This window comes from Strongylocentrotus purpuratus, unplaced genomic scaffold (genome assembly GCF_000002235.5).
Source record: "Strongylocentrotus purpuratus isolate Spur 01 unplaced genomic scaffold, Spur_5.0 spur5_scaffold_18, whole genome shotgun sequence".
In the NCBI taxonomy this organism is placed as follows: Eukaryota; Metazoa; Echinodermata; class Echinoidea; order Camarodonta; family Strongylocentrotidae; genus Strongylocentrotus; species Strongylocentrotus purpuratus.
This window is the reverse complement of record NW_022145603.1, coordinates 11,991,316-12,012,947: the sequence shown is the minus strand read 5'-3', so window position 1 is coordinate 12,012,947 and position 21,632 is coordinate 11,991,316. Positions and strand designations below refer to the sequence as shown.

The 21,632-nt window shown below is 37.0% G+C and overlaps 2 protein-coding genes across 2 annotated transcripts; both read left to right on the top strand.

The window, feature by feature from the left end:
- Positions 1–112: 112 nt before the first annotated feature.
- LOC115925533 (prisilkin-39-like) lies at positions 113–2,397 on the top strand. The gene is made up of 2 exons (XM_030989608.1): positions 113–122; positions 1,469–2,397. The coding sequence occupies exons 1-2, from the start codon at positions 113–115 to the stop codon at positions 2,395–2,397; spliced, it is 939 nt and encodes a 312-aa protein (XP_030845468.1).
- Positions 2,398–9,641: 7,244 nt separating this feature from the next.
- Positions 9,642–12,099, top strand: LOC105440751 (glycoprotein 3-alpha-L-fucosyltransferase A-like). Its single transcript, XM_030989206.1, has one exon. The coding sequence runs from the start codon at positions 9,770–9,772 to the stop codon at positions 11,042–11,044; it is 1,275 nt and encodes a 424-aa protein (XP_030845066.1). The 5' UTR covers positions 9,642–9,769; the 3' UTR covers positions 11,045–12,099.
- Positions 12,100–21,632: the final 9,533 nt, after the last annotated feature.

Here is a 21,632-nt window from a genome sequence, read left to right as displayed (position 1 = left end):
TGTTATAACTGGTGATGTTTATGCTGGAGTCGTTTTGGTTTGTGAAGCGAGCTCCAACTGTAAGGATCAGAGCCTGGATTCATTTTCTCTCATATGATACACTAATTTCTACATGTGGGAAGGTACATACCTAAAACTTAGCTTGTCCAAGTAAAATATAAAAAGGGGGGGGGGGGTGTCACCTTTTAAACTAGTAAATAGTAAAAGTAGTAGTTTTTTCCATTTAAAGGTGAAATCTGGTAGTCCATCCTGATATTTGGTTGGTTTAAAAAAATCAGAAAAATGAGAGAAAAAATGAAAGTGAAAGTTTGATCAATATTCAATTAAAAACGGGAAAGTTATTACAATTTTAAGTTGTCGTCAGTGAAACACAAATTTGCATCTTGCAAGCTCCTCTCCAATTTGCTCTAAACATACCATTTCATGAAATTCAATTTTCTCAGTTATTGATTACTGAATAGCACCCCAGAACAAACATATTTGCAACAATTAGATTTAGGGGAATGTATGGTTGCAAATTTTCATATTGGCAAATTCAAATTTTGTAGGTTTTCATGTAAAACAGAGGGACATTTTCCTGAAATGCACTAAATTAAATTGTCAACCCCCCCCCCCCCCCCCAATATTGCAAATAAGTGATCAAACAATCGAGTAGTTCATGTAACTTTATATCATTTGAGAGAGGATGAGAATAAAAGACAGTGCATGGTGATTCTGAAATCGTAATTAAAGTTACAAGACTTCAATGTGAGAATTGTATTGATGATGGTAACGATTATGGTGGTGGTGATTTTTGTGATGTTGATTATGATGGTGATGCTGATAATGCTGCTGATGGTGGTAATGATGATTATTGTGATGATGGGGATTATGACACTGATGGTTATGGTAATGATGATTATTGTGATGATGGGGATTATGATACTGATGCTGATGGTGGTAATGATGATTATTGTGATGATGGGGATTATGATACTGATGCTGATGGTGGTAATGATGATTATTGTGATGATGGGGATTATGACACTGATGGTTATGGTGGTATGATTATTGTGATGATGGGGATTATGACACTGATGGTTATGGTAATGATGATTATTGTGATGATGGGGATTATGATACTGATGCTGATGGTGGTAATGATGATTATTGTGATGATGGGGATTATGATACTGATGCTGATGGTGGTAATGATGATTATTGTGATGATGGGGATTATGACACTGATGGTTATGGTGGTATGATTATTGTGATGATGGGGATTATGACACTGATGGTTATGGTAATGATGATTATTGTGATGATGGGGATTATGATACTGATGCTGATGGTGGTAATGATGATTATTGTGATGATGGGGATTATGATACTGATGCTGATGGTGGTAATGATGATTATTATGATCATGGGGATTATGATGCTGATGGTGGTAATGATGATTATTATGATGATGGGGATTATGATACAGATGGTTATGGTGGTTATGATTATTGTGATGATGGTGATTATGATACAGATGGTTATGGTGGTTATGATTATTGTGATGATGGGGATTATGATACTGATGGTTATGGTGGTTATGATTATTGTGATGATGGTGATTATGATACAGATGGTTATGGTGGTTATGATTATTGTGATGATGGGGATTATGATACAGATGGTTATGGTGGTTATGATTATTGTGATGATGGGGATTATGATACTGATGGTTATGGTGGTTATGATTATTGTGATGATGGGGATTATGATACAGATGGTTATGGTGGTTATGATTATTGTGATGATGGGGATTATGATACAGATGGTTATGGTGGTTATGATTATTATGATGATGGGGATTATGATACTGATGGTTATGGTGGTTATGATTATTGTGATGATGGGGATTATGATACAGATGGTTATGGTGGTTATGATTATTATGATGATGGGGATTATGATACAGATGGTTATGGTGGTTATGATTATTGTGATGATGGGGATTATGATACTGATGGTTATGGTGGTTATGATTATTATGATGATGGGGATTATGATACAGATGGTTATGGTGGTTATGATTATTGTGATGATGGGGATTATGATACAGATGGTTATGGTGGTTATGATTATTGTTATGATGGGGATTATGATACAGATGGTTATGGTGGTTATGATTATTGTGATGATGGGGATTATGATACAGATGGTTATGGTGGTTATGATTATTATGATGATGGGGATTATGATACTGATGGTTATGGTGGTTATGATTATTGTGATGATGGGGATTATGATACAGATGGTTATGGTGGTTATGATTATTGTTATGATGGGGATTATGATACAGATGGTTATGGTGGTTATGATTATTGTGATGATGGGGATTATGATACAGATGGTTATGGTGGTTAAGATTATTGTGATGATGGGGATTATGATACTGATGGTTATGGTGGTTATGATTATTGTTATGATGGGGATTATGATACAGATGGTTATGGTGGTAATGATGATCATTGTGATGATGGGGATTATGATACAGATGGTTATGGTGGTTATGATTATTGTGATGATGGGGATTATGATACAGATGGTTATGGTGGTTATGATTATTGTGATGATGGGGATTATGATACTGATGGTTATGGTGGTGGTGATTATGGTGACAGTGATGATGAGAGGAACAGGGGACACGTATTAGAAAAGAAAAGGAGCATGTATCGAAGTACAAGGCTAATCATCAGGTGAACATGGGGCACTTCTTACTCCTAAAACAAAGAGGCAAGCACTGTCATATCAAGCATATCATTGTTGAAAGGGTAATTATCAGAGGTGGAAAGGGCACTTATCGCATCTGAAAAGTGGCACTGACCATATATGAAAGGAGGCACTAATAATAAAGGGAAATGTGCATTTGTTGAAAGGAAAAGGGCACCGATCAGGTTTTAATAGGGGCATTTATCTGAGGTGAAAGGGGGCTTTTATTAAAATGAAACGGGGTAATTATGAGAAGGGGGAGGGGCACTTATAAGAAGGAAAAAGAGCATTTATTAGGAAGGAATAGGGGACGTGTCAAAATAAAAAGGGGCATTTGAGATGAAAAGAGCACTTATCAGGAGGGGGAGGGCACTTGTCCAATTAAAACGAGTATCTCTCAGAATTGAATAGGGTCATTTACAAGAAAAGAAAAGGGGCACTTATGAGAATGAAAAGGAACTATATTCATAGATGAAAAGTGGCATTTATGAGAAGGGAAAGGGGCTCTTTATAAAAAGGAGAGGGGGCACATGGAAAAATATAAGGTGTGCTTATCCGAGTTTAAAAGGTGTAGTTATTAAAAGGAGAAGGGGCACTTTTTTACAAAGGAAAAGGGGAACTTGTCAAAGCAAAAGCTAGGGTAACCTCTCTGATTTGAATGCGGCAATAATTATCATAGGTGAATGGGGTGCTTATTAAAAGTGAAAAGGGGCGCTTCTCGTACCTGAAAAGGGGAATTTACTTGAGATTAAAAAAGGCACATAATGAGAATGGAAAATGGACACGTATTGCAAATGAAAATGGGAACTTGTCAAAGAAAAAGGGGTACGTGTCAAAATAAAAGGGGCACTTATCAGAGGTGGAAAGGGGAAGGGGCACTTTTACAAATTAATAGGGGCAGTTTTCAAAGTAAAGGGTGTACTTTTCCCAGGTAAAAAGGGGCACTTTTTTTGGTACTTGGAAAAGTGGGGGGGGGGGCCCTATGACTCCCCACCCCCCCCCCCCCCCCGGAACGCCGTCTCTGGACGACCATGATGATGATCGATGATTAGTCTGCAGGCACAAACCCTGGTCAGTCGTAAAAGTGAGTCTGCGCTATAAGACTACCATAGGCCATGTACTGTAGCTGCTCCTTCACATATTGACACAACCAGTAGGTAGCTGGGCTAGACTTCTCTCAAGGCACAATGATTTTTTGATTAAGTGTCAGATTAGGGTCTGTGCCTGCAGACTAATCGATGATGGTGATTATGCTGCTGCTACTGCTGATGATGATGATGTTGATAATGTAAAAGTTCATTGGTATGGGGTCATGAATTTGGTTCAAATGAACATATTGGAAACATATGCGATCCTACAATATTCAGTGATCGTTGGCCGGTTCAAATCAAGTCTAAAGTTATGAAATTATAGATAATCCCTTTACAAAAAAAACATGGTATAGTACCATGGTAGTACCATGGTAATACCATGGTAGTGCCATAGTATGGTACTGTACCATAGTACACGGTATTTTGGCCACGGTACATAACCATGGTACTACCATGGTAGTACCACGACAATTATTACGGTAGTACCACGGTAGTACCATGGAATAGTTCCAACGAGTATACTACCACGGTACTGTACCATATACTGGACCACAATAATACCGTGGTATACCATGGTACCGTACCATGGTAGTATACCACGGTACTGTACCATGGTAATACCGTGGTACTACCACGGTACTGTACCACAATTATACCGTGGTATACCATGGTACTGTACCACGGTAGCATACCATGGTACACTACCACGGTACTGTACCACGGTAGTATACCACGGTACTGTACCATGGTAACATCGTGGTACTACCGTGGTACTGTATCACGGTAGTATCATGGTTCTCCCGTACCTAGGTTGCCATGGTACCTGTACTACAATGTTACTGTACGTACTTTGTCGCCTTTCCATTCTGCATGTTGCTAAATAAAAAGATAGGATTGGTTACATTATTGATATTTTAAAAATCATTTACAAACAATAAATTATTTCAAAGGAAATCAGATTTTTTAAAAGCTTTGGTATGTAGGTCTAGGAATGTTGATAAATCCAGATTAAGTGAAGCAATTTTATGCTCATCTTTACTGGTAAATTGTTACTGTTTTCCTATACTAGTGTACTTTGGAAAAACTATGTGTCTCTGACAATATTTTGCATCTAACATGATTTATTTAAAACACTTTTGCCAATTAATTACTGAATGCTCATTTTCATCTCATTCCAAGCGCCAATTCTCTCTAATTCTCTCTCTCTCTCTCTCTCTCTCTCTCTATTTATACTGTATATAATCATTCTCACTTATTAATTGATTCATCTGTCAGAATCATATAGTACAATCACAACTACAATTTAATGAAAGAAATCTACAAAATAACTATATGCAGAGAAAATTTTATTACTAACAAAGATAAACAAATAATAACTGTACAAAATATTCATATAATCAAAGACAAATTAAGTAATATCTTTCTTTTTCAAAAATGAATATTCATTATTTACAAACATAAGTACAAATAATGAAATACATGTCTATGATTCATATACAATCCATTTGTGTAAGGCAATAGCAAAACCATGTCATGAAACTGGAAAATTTTATCCCCTTTTAACCAAATGCCCAAATCTGGACATTTTCAAATATTTACAAATATAAATATATACAAATAATGAAAAACATATGACGATACAAATACAATGATAGAGTCAGCCAATAGCAATACCATGTCTTGAAAACCGGACATTTTTATCCCCTTTGACCATATACCAAAACCGGAAAATTTTATCCCCTTTGACCATATACCAAAACCGGAAATTTTTATCCCCTTTGACCATATACCAAAACCGGAAAATTTTATCCCCTTTGACCAATTGCCAAAACCGGAAATTTTTATCTCCTTTGACCAAATGCCAAAACCGGAAAATTTTATCCCCTTTGAACAAATGCCAAACCGGAAATTTTTATCCCCTTTGACCCAAATGCCTAAACCATTCCACGACATTTTGGTCTTCCTCTTCTCCTCAAAAGGGACTTTTAGATTTGCGTGGACGTGGACGTGTTACGTCCTTTTAAGGCACTGGCAATCACATGTGACGTCCTTTTAAGCACTGGCAGTGCCTTAAAAGGAGGTCACACGTTGCAGTCCACGTTCTCATCGTGCAAATCTAAAAGTCCCTAATATTGATTTACTGGTCGAGGTTCATTATTTGCTGACAACGAAAAACTTCTCCAGGCCATGATCATGTTTCTGCCCTGGCCCGATCGCCTCCAGCTCCAGCAGATATGGCGCGGCAGCGTGCACACGCACCGCTACTAACGGCGCAGTACAGGCCTATAACCACTGCTGAGTCGGTAATAATAGGCCTACTCATAAAACGAGAAATCTTGCACGCTAATCTTAGTTCCATTTCATTGGTTTAAGGTTTGAAAATTGAAACTCAATATTGTGTTAAAGTTATAACAGAAAAGATTATCTTTATTTTATAATTCCACCGGGGCGATTTTTAATTTTGCAATCGCCCCCGTGAGCAACCTGACGGGGGCGATTTTGTAGCTCACGGGGGCGAATCGCCCACCGCCCCCGTGTATTTTGAGCGCTGGGGCCAAGTCACTTTGATGATTCCAGAACCTTGCAGTACACACCAATACTTTTACGCTAGATGAAAAACCTTTCTGATCGATTTCTCACCGCTTCTGTCACAATGCAATTGCATGACCAGAACTCAACTTTATCTTTAATACCTATTGTTAAGAGGGGATGAATGAATAGATTCCCCCCTGAACAATAGGTACTACGTATCGATCTATATGGCAACCGGGGACATGGCCAAATTTCTTTGTGTTACGTTTATCTAGCGCTGAAGACCGTACAGGAGAAAGGATAGAAATGCACGTATTAACAAAAAGATATACTCCACTGCACCAAATGTTGATATTTTTGGGGTTGCCGTTTTCTCTTCACAATCATCATGAGGATGTCGACGAGGAGAGCACGAAGATAGTATATTTAATAATAATAATAATAATGATAGCTAGTTATTATATAGCGCTTTTCACGACCGATAATGTTGACAACGACACAGATGAGGATATAGCAATAAATAAATAAAAAATAAACATAATAGTACTAATATTATTATCAATCGGACGTTAGTCTTATTCTAGCACAAAACAAGATAATATTACTAATGTCCTGACAGTTTAAACGAAAATATAAAACACTATACATTACAAAAAGATTCACTGCTTGAGAGACATGTGTAAAATCAGACACATTCAAGTTTCAAGAGTGAAATGATTTTATTTTTCATGCAAAACATATAATTGAATGAAATTGCAATGTTATTTGCCATTCAATATAAGTGTTTCACAATAATATACAATGAAACAAGACAAATATAACAGTAATGACACGAGAAAAGAAGAACTAAATAGAAGCAGGGCTTGTTGAAGTTTCAGTTCCTCAAGCCCCTTTCACACCGGATCTGCGTAGAGTTGCGTAGTGTGGCGTACCGAGTACGCCGAAGTTAGGCTGCGTATTTATGAAAAAATGATGCTTCGGCGTAGTCCCTGCGTAGGTTATGTGTAGGCTGGCGTACGATGGCGTATGATTACGTACCATGTGCGTAGGCACCGCGTACATACGGCGTATGCAATTGGCGTACATATGCGTACGCTTGCGTATGACAGGCGTAGGGTTGCGTACGATTACGTAGGACTGGCGTAGAGTTGCTTAAAGTTGCGTACGGTTGCTTACTGTGTGCGAAAGCGCCGTGTAAAATGCAATAGACGCTAGTTTTCTTTTTTATTTCAACAGCCTGAGATGTCAAAATCACAAATTGAATAAACCATAACAAAACTAAACATGTCAGTCTGGAATACCTTGTAATAGTACCAAAAAAAATTACAAGCACGAATACAAAATAAAGTCTAAGAAACACCTTTTCTTCATGAAAAGAATAAATGTGAGAAAACACACATGTAAACAAAAATATAATTTCCCTTCAAAATAATTAAAAATCCCTGACAGGTATTCTTGTAAATACTACAACTTTAATGCACTAATCTACAGTTTTGTATAACACGAAGAGTTACAAGCACACTCCAGCTGACAATCTGGATTTATAAAATCTTTTACATGTGGTATCACAACTATAACTTATCATGAGGTAATGAATACTATAATAATTATATCAGTTTTAAAATAGTGATATTTAAAAGAATTGTACATGTTAATAGACATGAACATAACTACCGTATAACCGTTATCATGGAGTAATAATTCCAGTAATAATGACTGTTGAAAAAACTCTGACATTCAAACTCCTGCTAACACGGTGAAATTTAAACTGTGAAGTTTAAATGAAAATAACTTATACAAAATACATTACTTTAACCCAGGGGCGTACGCAGGGGGGGGGGGGGGGTTTGGGGGTTCAAACCCCCCCTTTGGTATTTTTATGTATGTAAACCCCCCCTAAAAAAACCTAAAACCCCCCCCCCCCCCCCTTTGGTTTTTTTTTATTTTTTTTATTATTATTATTAAAAAAAAAAAAAATAAATAAAAAATAAAAACATTATACCCACTGCTAACCTAAATAAGGTGACCTTACCCCCCCCCCCCAACGACAAAAAATGTCAAATTATGAAATTTCGAGACCAAAAAAAAAAAAAAAAATGTGTCCGCTTTGTTTTGTATAACACGAAGAGTTACAAGCACACTCCAGCTGACAATCTGGATTTATAAAATCTTTTACATGTGGTATCACAACTATAACTTATCATGAGGTAATGAATACTATAATAATTATATCAGTTTTAAAATAGTGATATTTAAAAGAATTGTACATGTTAATAGACATGAACATAACTACCGTATAACCTTTATCATGGAGTAATAATTCCAGTAATAATGACTGTTGAAAAAACTCTGACATTCAAACTCCTGCTAACACGGTGAAATTTAAACTGTGAAGTTTAAATGAAAATAACTTATACAAAATACATTACTTTAACCCAGGGGCGTACGCAGGGGGGGGGGGGGGTTTGGGGGGTTCAAACCCCCCTTTGGTATTTTTATGTATGTAAACCCCCCCTAAAAAAACCTAAAACCCCCCCCCCCCCCCCTTTGGTTTTTTTTTTTTTTTTTTTTTATTATTATTAAAAAAAAAATAAAAATAAAAAAATAAAAACATTATACCCACTGCTAACCTAAATAAGGTGACCTTACCCCCCCCCCCCCAACGACAAAAAATGTCAAATTATGAAATTTCGAGACCAAAAAAAAAAAAAAAATGTGTCCGCTTACCCCCCCCCCCCCCCCCCCCCCCCCCCCCCCCCCCCCCCCCCCACTGAGCGACTTTTCGGCTGGCTGAGTCGTTGCGATTTTTTTTTACCTCAAAAAAAAAAAAAAAAAAGTGTCCGCTTACCCCCCCCCCCCCCCACTGAGCGACTTTTCGGCCGGCGCGATTTTCAAATTTTCGGGAGCAAAATATTTTAAACCCCCCCCCCCCCTTGAAAAAATCCTGCGTACGCCCCTGCTTTAACCGAATCATGAAGTAATGATTACTAAAAACTGAGAATAAACTCCTGCTGACACTCTGAAAATTAAAGTGTGTGTTTAAACAAGAACTTGACATGTTATTACACATGGACATAATCACACGATACATGTTATCGTTAATTAAAAATCGCAGGCAGGAACAATAACAGTCTATTTCAACACCCTGGCCTGAAACACTCAACACTACGCAACGCTACGTATAGGCCCGGTGTGAAACCCCCTTCAGAGTATGGTCACAATACGTCTTGAAAACAAACTATACATAGAAAATCAATAAGTTGTGAAGCTCGGCAGGAAAATCAATGGTTGATGCTTTTTGTGTGTCGTTCCAGAAAAGTTGGTAGTATCGGCGTCAAATCATACTAAACTTGGTGTTTAATTCGAAACATTGGTGTAGCTACGTGGAGCAAAAGAGAGTAACCATGAGAGCTATGAGTGGAAAGGAAATTATATCATTTTGCCTAGCAGCGTTTACGTGTTTTTCAATTGGTGGATTTTACAGATTAGATCTTATTCGCTACGACCAGAACGATATACAAATCGCACCCCCGATTGCTCCACACTGGTTGATACGGAATGCTAGCGGAGTAAGAAACAACCTGCTGGAACCAGAAGTCAACGTGGAGAGTTCTTCCCATCTTCAAAATGAAACATTGCAATCTGAAAATAGGCCACTTTGTTACCGTCAGGTTCAGATATGGAAAGGCAGCACGAGCCCCCAAATCCCGGAAAAATCTAAATGCCCAGGGCTTGAATGTGGAATTAGTTTTGTCCAGGACAAAAGTTACAAGACCATGGTGAAAAGTGACGCTATAGTTTTCTATCATAGATCGCATTGGGATTGGACAGAGATGCAGAGGAGACGCCCATTAAACCAAGCCTGGGTTTTCTATTCCTTAGAGAGTCCTCGACACACAGGCGGAAATGCAGTACCACCCAGTAAATATGACCGCATATACAACTACACGATATCGTACAGGCCATCGTCAACGATACTTGGTCCGTATGGTCTTTATGATAAGACCCTACCGCAGATTTCTTCTCATGGAAATCGAAATTGGGCCAAGGAGAAAACTGGATTAGTGGCCTGGGCTGCATCAAATTGCGGTACAGGTTCTTGGAGGCGTTATGAATTTGTTAAAAAACTCGCGAAGCACGTCAGCGTCGACATGTATGGAGGTTGTGGAAACATAAAGTGCCCTAAGAACTCAGATGACTGCTGGAAGCGCATTAGGAGTCATAAGTTCTACCTGGCAGTGGAAAACAGCGAATGCAGGGACTACATCACAGAAAAGTTCTGGTGGAATTCTCTCCTCCATGACATTGTACCCATCGTCTATGGCCCTCCACGGGAAGATTATGAGCGCGTTGCGCCCCCAAATTCATTTATACATCTACAGGATTTTAAAAATTTTGGTGAACTCGTCGATTATATACATCTTCTTGATTCAAATGATACCTTGTACAATTCATATTTTGAATGGAAGCGAGACGGGTCAATACGGAGGATGGCAAAAAGCAACATTCTAATTGCACCATTTATGTGTAAAGTAGTCGCGAAAGTATTGGATCATGAAAAGAAATTAACCGGTCGTTACAAGGGAGAGTACCAGGGAGAGGAAAAGGAGCATCCTTCCATACACGATTTCTGGTCAAACTCTTGCATTAAACCAACTGGCTTCCCACATAATTTCTAAAATGTGAGGAACGACGGTTTCTAGATTTAATCTCCAATTTTTGATATTTTTAAAAGTCAATTCAACCTTTGTTATAAATGTATGTGAAAGCAAAAATGAAAAAAAAAAAAAACAGGGGGGGGGGGGGAAACAACAGAATTTTAGAAATTAATCAGACGAATTCCAAAAACGGGACATCGATTTATTTTATTCAGGCATAGAATTTATCTTACTAAGGAGTGGTCCGTTCGATAACCCGGACAAAACATTACATTTTTGAACAAATGAAAGAAGTTCTGCAGATAAAAAAAGAGAAATTAAGTGTACCTTGATTAAAAAGGTTTGATTGACGCCATGCATACAATTTTAAAGCTGGGCATTTGATTCTTCGGGGATCACATAAATATTAATCATGGTTCATTGCACTAACCTGTTAAATCGCTTTGCCCGGGTCTACATTGTAGTTAATGTAAGTCACTATCAGGATTTGGATATTGTACTTAGTACTTTGGATATTGTAATTCCAAACACCGCAAATAATGGTATTGGGAGTCTCTCATATCCATACAAATATTTGATAGTCTGTATTTAGCTAATGTAACAATGTGACGGTATCATATTCGTAAAAGTGTCAAGTTTAAGTCTACAATATGATAATGGAACCGTATCTTTTAAAAATAAAAGCTTCTTCCCATCAGTTAGACTTGTTACAAGAAAGATAGCATTCATCTACCTACTCATCCCCTTTGTAACTCATGCTTTACATCCGGTACAAAATGGATACCCTGAATAACACACATGACATATTGTTTTGATTTGTTGTATTACATAAAATACATCTTGTCTTTTGCGACTATCACCTAGGTCACTAAAATTCATGGGCACAAACATAATATTACCCTGCATCATACATTAGTCTGTTTAGGAGGGGAAAGAAACAAAATTAATTTCAAACAAAGTCGAACCATTGATATTGTATCATTACAAATAGCTGTTATTTTTAATGTCATTTTATGTTACTAAAAAGCATTTTTCACGTTTTACCGAGTAATAGAAATATAATTACTGGAAATGAATTGAATTGAAGTGGAAATTCATGATGTTTAGTTTTCGAAAGTAGTTGTTATCATTTTTATCTTGGTTTTACTTCCTTATCTGGTTGAAAAGGCTCGAATTTATTCTCATATCTCCTTTAAAGGGCCATTGCCATCCAAATGCAAGTTTATTCCTGCTGGTGTGTATAGTCCTGCATACAAATCATATTTTGATATGTAAAGTTCCGAATCCGTTTCATAGATTATAAAATATTTTTTGAAATATTTTTTTCTTCAAACTTGCTAAGCTCCACCCTAAAATTCCTCCAGATCTCATTCCCCTTGTGATATCATTTGTCAGTCATCAAGGAGCTTACTTGAGAAATTGGAATGTAACTTTGTCAAAGTTGACCGCCTGTTACAATACGTAATACAATAGCAACATAAAAGTGGCCATGATGATGTATTGTGAATGTATGAAAGGATGCAATTCTATTATCAGCGTGTGCTTAGCTGGAGAAATTTACATCCCATTGTCTATTGTAGAATATTTGTTTTAGCCGACTGTTAAGTCTGACAGAGCAACTTATATGTATTCCACTTTCTCAAGTTAGCTCATTGATGACTGACAGATGATGTCGCAAGAGGAATGAGATCTGGAAGATTTTTTAGGGTGAAGCTTAGCAAGTTTGAAAACAAATATTTCAAAAATTATTTTAACATTTATGGAGTATATTCAAAAGTTTAAATATTGAAATATGAGTTGAATGCAGGACGGCACACCAAGAGGAATAAACTTGTACTTGGATGGCAGGGGCGCTTTAACCTCGAGCGCTGTAATGACAGCCATGCTAAATCAGGGGTATTAATCGTGGACGAGTGGATATGTGAACGGACTGTGGATCACAATGTCCGCGGTTCAAGTCCCACGGCGGCACTAATGTCCTTTGACAAGACATTGATCTACATTTGCCACTCTCCACCCAGGTGTTAAATGGGTACCCGGTAGGATGCGAAAGTTAATGTGCTTAGATTAGCAAATGTGCGCTTGTAAAAATGACGCCTGGCTGGGATGCTCCCCAGGGAGTGGAGAATGTGCATGCATTGTGTGCGGGTAAGCCTGAATCAGATGACCGGGGTAATACACTGTCGCTCATATAGTTGGAATATTTATGTTTTACCCCAATTTATGGAATTATTTTAAAAATAATTTAAAAATAATAGATCTAGATGATAGTATACTTTCTCAGATTTTATTGAATAATAATTTGCCAATGTCTGCTTTGCGTGACTGCTAAAGCATGTGTATGCTACTATGCTTATCAACTAGGGGACCCACGCCCTTAAGTCATTAATGACAGTAATGAGGATTAATGCCCCACAAAAGGGCGCTAATATAGCACATCGACACGGTTTTGATCCTGGGGCTCCACAGTTACGAGGCCATTGCTTCGTCACTGAACCATGACTGTACGCAGCGGGGGCTAGGGTAGGAGGCAGTTTCCATAAATTAAAAAAAAAACAGAAAATGCAATAAATTTTTAATAATTTATTGCATGTTACCCCGGTCCCCAACATAAAAAAAAATCCTCTGGACGGCCATGCATTATGGCTCCAGGCATGGAAACACAGAGGATTTTTCTATGTTGGGAACCGGGGTAAAATGCAATAAATTATTGAAAATTTATTGCATTTTCTTTGTTTTTTATAGGGAGAACAGTGTCGACTGATGAGGCTTCCCTGGGTAAACAACACATGCTATTAGTATTATCATTATTATTATTGATTTATTCTTATTATAATCAAAGTGATTATTTTTTAATATTGTTATTATTAGGCCTACATAATACGGCATGTTCTTAAAGCGCCTGATTTGTCATTTTGTATTAATTGTGCATTTGAACTGCTCATTTCAATTGTAATGTCCTCTAAATTTGACAATAAATGATCGATAAATGTGAAACCTCTTTCCATAACTTGATTTTATCTAAGGACTACGGATGAATACAGTAGGCAGAGGGCTGACGGCTCTTCCACGAATGTTGATCTATTGCTTTTTAAGTTATTATATACCAATACCTTAGACACGTTGACATAGTGAAATGTAATTTTGTCGATAATATAGGAAATATTGGATTAAAACAAATTAGTTCCTTCCCGTGAATATTGTTATACTTATAGTGACTCGGTAACATTGCCTCAGATTCTGAAACAAAATCCTTGATTAAGCTCATGCTGCAATCAAAATATTTTTCAAAATGATGGACATAGTACCTTCTTGATAATTTTGTTCAAGTATAGAATAAAAATTGGCCTATTTATTATTTAATCTGCAGCTTGCGTATTAAGATAATAATTACATTGGATATCGCAATAGAAAGAATAATATTGATTATGTAATTTACGAGGAATGTCTATTGATTTAGACGAGTTATGTCGTTATGGTCGTAAGCAATTTCTAGGAAACCTTTAAATCAATCGAATACGTATGGAAACGCATTGTCCTTAAACTTAAGCACCTTAAGTTTAAGGACAATGCGACACTAGTGTACCATTTGACTGCACCAGTCACTATTTCCATCACGTACTTTGAAACATACATTAACAACATATCTCATCCACACCCTCATTGGTCCCCCACACATTAATTCATCTTCTTATGTGGCTTAAACCACATTTGATTTTCGACAGGTTATTAGACGTCCGGGATATTCAGTATGGGTCTAAGAACCTTTTTGCTAAAACCAAACTTAAATACATAAATTAAAGAGTCTGGATATAAGATTCAATGAGCGATCATAGACATCAGTCACTTCGCAAAACACAGACACCACACCGAATTTATACCGACTGATTTTTTCACATTCGGGGTAATGCAAAAGACCATTTTCGTATTAAAATGTAATCAAATTTAACGTATGAATCCTTGACAAGTGCCATATTCAAAATTATTTCATTCACCTTTTATGAATAATTGTTTTGCAATAGTCGGAATACGAAATGCATACACTCGTTGTTGCTTAGTGGGACACATATTATGGATTGTCTAGCTTCGTTACAACACGTGATGTAATACCAATCGCATCATGACTATTGCAATACAATACACCAGTTTACGATTATGAGCGCCATTTTAATTTACGAGTAAAACAAAATTATGATGACATCACTGCCTGCGCGCTGCGTTGTGCGCTCACATCATATTTTGCATGGACGCAATCTTAATTTACGCATAAACCACTGACCTCTAGAGGTCATTTGGTTTGTTTACTCGTAAATAAAAATGGCGCCCATGTCTGCGCATGCGCACTGTTGTAACCATAAACTGGTGTATTATCCGTAACAGGTGAATAAAGTTATTTGTTATGAGGCACTTAAATGCATTGCATTTGATTATATTACGAAAATGGAGTGTTCATTGTTTGGTCTTTTGTTGGTCTCTGCTCAACCTCAATGGTGTGACTTAAAACGCAATTATTGATTAAGTTAAGCCTTGAGTAAAAATCGTGACATGTTTTATGTCCGTTAAACACGACCCCTGCCGTCTAAATCATCACCATTGGCCAGGGAAACTAATCCAATCGATTAGCTTTATGGCATCGACCGACCTTATTATGAGTCACGTTCACAAATTAATGAAAATAGAACGGTTTCAAACCGAAGGTAAAGAAACTGGAGTTAGGCGTCAGTGATAAAATAATCACCGACTGCGCAGCATATCCTTATGATTGCGGTCTCCTGCCCCTTTCCAACAGAATAGTTCGGATAATACTTTAAATTTATGATCATATGTTATGGAAATAATAAGTTTCGTTATTATATGTACATATATTATGTAAAAAAACATTTTGACATGAAGAAATTATTGTTTGTTTATGTTGTATTATACCTTACATGTATATTATGTTCTTTGTTATTCAGTTATATTTTATTTGGAAAAAATGCAGGAATAAAATCAAATTTAAAAAAAATCAAATAAAATAAACATGGTATAGCCATGGAGCTATCTCTCTTATATTATAGCTCCATGGTATAGCCTAGACCCGTTTCAGCTACAAGCGTGAACTGAGTTCCATTTAAAGCCCGTCTGCACTAGTTTGGCCAGGAGGGATTCGACCTCCCTGCATGGTCACTGTCAGGTGGTTATCTCATCAACTCAGCTCTCAATTAACATAAGAAAATGAGAATCATGGGGGACCAACGGGCACCGCTTAGGAATTTGTTTTTGCTATACATGCAGAGGGCGCAAGTAGCTATAAGTAGTGCAGTGGGGCTTTAAAATGAAATTTTAAACAGTTCAGGAAAAAAAGTCAAGTTGTCTACAAAAGAACTCGTATAGACTTTGAAACGTAAATGATTAATAAATGTCGAGGAAGAGAGATCGTGGGAGAGACAGAGAGAGAGATAGAAACAAGAGAGAGAGAGAGAGAGAGTGAGAGTAGACAGAAAGAGAGAGAGAGAGAGAGAAAGAGAGAGAGAGTGAGAGAGAGAGGGAGACGGGGAGTTGAGAGAGGGGGAGGAGGGAGAGAGAGAGAGAGAGAGACAGAGAGAGCGAGAGAGACAGGAAAGAAGAAGGGATGGAGAGAGAGAGAGAGAGAGAGAATGCAAAAGGCAGTGAAAGGGGGGGGGGGGTCGTTATAATGCTCTTTCCACAGATTCCTTACGTCCAAACTCTGTACCGTGGATGACAATTAATTATCAATGTGAAGTTATCTTGATCCGACTTCCATGTGTATATTTTATTGGGAAATTTCAAGAACAATAATTATTGACATCAAGAGCACATAAAATCCCTAAATAGTGCCATGTAACATCTATAATCAATGTCTAGTAGCATATCTTAAACGAATACAATGTTATGACTCATAATAAATGATTCACACTTAAAAAACGAAGATTAATCTAAGATAAACATGCCATTAAGACAATCGTAGCTAGTTTTGACAAAAATCGAATGAAGGTAATTCAATGGTTGTGTACTTCCCATTTTGAAATATGCGAGTAATATAACCCCAAACGCAAGCATTGGGTTCTCACAAATCCATACCTTTCACCACTAATCGCCGCATTTCTCACTGAAAGCGATTAAAGATTCTAGAAGAAAATGGCTCAAGGAAATGGCTTCTCCGTTAGCATTTTCAGCGATTAATATTTTCCCAATAGGCCCACCCGTGTAATGAAGTGTCGGTGTGGAATATTGGCTTTCCATGCGTTTTGGTCATATTTTATTCAATTTCCTTGAGGGTATGATAATACTATCTCACAAGCTACTGATTCATGTAATTATAGGGCTCTCAGAGAAATAGTGAAGTTCAGACTCATCGGGAACACAATCAGTTTGCAAACTCAGTTACAAACTCAGTTACCCGGGGCAGGACTAATTCAAGAGGGAGAACCACATCTCTGAGTTGATAGAAAAGGCTTCATGAATAAGTGTAACAATCTAACCCAATTTATAATAAGGAGATACAATGTTTGAAACGCGCATTTCATGTGCATGGGGTATGAGCTGTCGTGGTGTAGTGGCTCATTCACTTGATCCCCAACCCAAGGGTTGTAGGTTCGAATCCTGGCCCGGCACTAATGCCCTTTGGCAAGACTCTAATCCACATTTGCCTATTTCTGGCCAAGTGTTAGATGGGTACCCGGTAGGATCCAAAAGTCATTATAGTTTGCTCAACATTGTGGTTCACAGTCCGGTGAAGTTTCCACTTGACCACGAAACCTATACAATAAATTCTGTTAGGTATCCATTTCGAAACAACCGAAATCTTAGAAGTAATTTTCGATACGGAAATAAAGAAACAAGCAAAATTACAATTATTTGAAAAAGGGCTATCAACATTTTAGTGGGGACTATTTATTGTGACAATTTGCACATTTGAAAAAACATTGAACTTATTTGAAATATAATTTATGTGAACATCTTTAGACAATCCGTGTCTTTCCTTGCAGAATATAAAAACAAAATAATATAGATGCATATCTGTGGATATCTTTCCTCTCGTTCGTAAAGAACCGCCCCAATGCGTTTACGCAATTGGTATTAATAGTTTTAGTGACAAACGCTAACTGATTTTTTTTTTAACTCGATGTGATTGACAAGTATAGGCCTTGCTTATTAGATTAGGATACTTTACTAAACTTGATATACTTCTTTAAAAACAAAAAAATAATATAAAATAAAAAGGAGTCTAAAAGGAGGTTTAAACGGAAAGACCTTAATCGCAACGACATTTACTGTTTTGTTTGTTATTATTCGTATTTAAATTGACACCGGTGATTGTATAAGCTCGGGTAAGATCAGTGAAGTGGGAGGAGAAACGGTTTAAGATAAGACGTTAGGGATATTTGACTTTAAACGAATAATTAGGGGTGTTCGCGCAAATGTGGGTGTGTGTGTGTGGGTGGATGGTTGGGTGGTGGTTGTTTATTAAAAACACGCCTTTTATGTTTTCTTTACAGTGTCATATCATAGAAGTAAAAAGAAGGGGGAGAAAGAGAGAGAGAGAGAGGGAGAGAGAGAGGTAAGGAGAACTCGGTATTACTAGTTTTAGTGCCAACAACAATAATTGAAATTGTTTAAACTCGAAGTGAATGACAAGTATAGGCCTTGCTTATTGGATTAGTATACTTTGCCAAACTTGATCTTCTTCTTTAAAATAAAAAATAGTATAAGATGAGAAGGGGGAAAGGGTGTGTGCGTGAGAGAGAGAGAGAAAATGTGTAGTGTGTTTGGTTGGATGGGGTTATTTGTTTTATGTTACAACTGATTTCTTTTTGTTTTCATCAATTGTACAATCTATGAAATGAAAATGTTTTGAATTCATGTCAAGGAAAAACATCTGTATTGTATTTCTAAGATTGATTTGTATTGTTTGGAATCAATAAAAAAAAACTATTGAAGAAAAAAATGAGAGAGAAAGAGAGAGTAATAGGGAGAAAGGGGAGAAAGGGGAGGGGTAATTTCATATCAAAATTGTATAACGAATAATGCAATTTAATAACAATAATAATACTAACAATAGCCTAATAGTCCACTCCAAATTTTATTAAACTGAAACGGGAAATTCTTTTGCCCAATTGATCGTGAGCCCGGCAGCCACTGAGCAGCGCCAGATCGACGTTGCTCTATCCCTTATTGTTGAACGCCAAACAAGGTAGCAACAACTCACATCTTTTAACGTCTTTTGGTACGACGCGGCCGGGGTTCGAACCCACGGCCTCCCGGTTGTGAGGCGGACGCTCTACTGAATGAGCCAACACTCCGGTGCTTAAGGCTTTAAGCATGCTTTATTTTGGCACGCTTGATTTATGCAAGTCCGTTTAATATTTATCATGGGCGACATCAGTTAAAAATGATGGATATTTTACTGAGTCCAGCACTGAACGCAGTCTTTATAGAACTTTGTAAATCAAAGTATATTTCCACAATCATTGCTGCATCGATCCCTCTACTCAAACTGGGAAAGATACCAAATGAACAAATTATGAGACATCAACATTTCTGCGGTCAGCCGTTCGAAACGACCTTCACTAACATGTAAAACTAGAATTTATTGAGTGCCATTAAATGTAGCTAAATGGTTAGCTCTGGTTTCTCTGTAAACGGATATCACTGACCGATCGAAAGTTGTTTCCATCTTGAGTTTGCCTTTTCCTCCCATCTCAGAGGAAACACTTCGAAGTGTAATCGAACCGGTATGAAAGACAATATCAATTGGTAGAGTGAGTCCTGCACTACTTAGAACAAGTATCGTAACCCACAATCCGAAAAAAGAAGAAAAAAGAAAAGCTTGACGGAAGGTTGTGACACGCGTGAAAGAAAGAAATGTGAGCATGGCCCCTACATTTATCACAACATGTGAATATTAATGTTACAAACGGAAGACTGAAATGGTGACTGCAGAAATATTTAAAAGAGAGACCTTCTTTTATCTGGAACGTAGTGACACACAAAGTGAAAGAGGTCAATCATTTTATGTTAGATTTTAAACGATATAAAATTGATTGAGTAGATAAAGGGGATTTCCCTCTTTTTGCCAAGCTTCCGTCAGTCTTCTAAAGTAATTATACATTTGCAAAAAAATATTCATAGTTTGCACTTTTGCTCTATTGCATTTATTAGTTTGTTAGGTCTCTCTTGAAAATATTCATTCAGTTACCATATCACAACAAAAGCAAATCCCTTTGTCTTTAGTTAATTATTCTTTTAATCTGGTGAAAATGGCCGATGGATTAATAAGCATGTTAATTATTCATTGCTCGAAGGATTATACCACGCTAGCACTAGAAAAAGGAAGAAAAACAAACAATAGGAAACTTTAGATAAATCGAAGCTTCCCTGAAGCAAATTTGACCGAGGAAGGGAACCTAATTTCCATTTTTAGGAGATAATGAAAGGTTGCCCCAGTTTTGTCTGCATCGAAGGCCTAAAAACATACAAAATTGGTTAGCTCCATCCGTATTTGATAATGCTTATTGAATAAGAAAGAAGGATACGAATCTGTTTTCCCGACTCAACACCCCAAGATGCTTGTTTGGAAGGGTTACATCTGACCTTTCCTATGGCTACTCACTTGTTATACTTCTCAATGTTACCATACCGTATGCATGTGAATGGAATGGCGTCCCCTAAGAGAAAACACAGAAAACGCAAACGAATCTTCGGAAGTGAAGAAGCGTTCTTTAACCGTTGCATTGTTCTCATGACGTCTTGCGACCGTCTCGAGAATGTCGTGTGGTGTAAAGCGAAACAAATGTATTAAGCACTAAAAAATGTGACTATTATCATTTCTTATCATATTAGTGTATTAATTATTTGATACTTTTTATTTTCCATTTAGTATATTGTAACTACTAAGCGGTAATTTTTTTAAAGCATTGTTGTGCTTCTTATGACCTCGCCTCTTGTATAAGAAAAACAAATTGTCATTGATTTGATTTGTTTTGTTTCCTAGTGGAAACTAAACAATTTAATTTGATTTCGAATAGCATAACAAAAAGAGGAAAATAAGTTGGGTATAAACGAAGATGCATTGAAACTTTAAAAATGATGGACAAAGAGGAGGAGAATACAGATTAAGAAGCACAGCAAATACACTATGACTTAAGATAAATTGATATATTCTATCCATGGCCATTGTTAAATATTAATTTCCATCCGAAATACTATTTATTCAGATTGGCCAATTGTTTGTTATATACTTGAATCAGTAATAATAGTTCCGATGATAATAATTTCGAAATTATGAATTTTTTTTAAATTACAGGGTGTACTATAGGTGTACTCCTTTTACCTCTCAGTCTTTGTCATCATCTTCTGGCACCATTCTCTCATATATCAATCACTTTAAAAAAAAAGTTTTTTTTTTTGGAGCCCGTTGAATAAAGTATGATAATATAGTGGAAGCACGAAAATTGCTCATACACTTACCGAATTCGTATTGTTAACCCTATATGGAAACGACACTGTACCTAAACCTTACCCTAGTCGTATCCCTAACCCTAACCCCAACCCTAAATATTGGATGAAATAAAGCCACGACCATTTGTCACTGGGACATAATTATGGC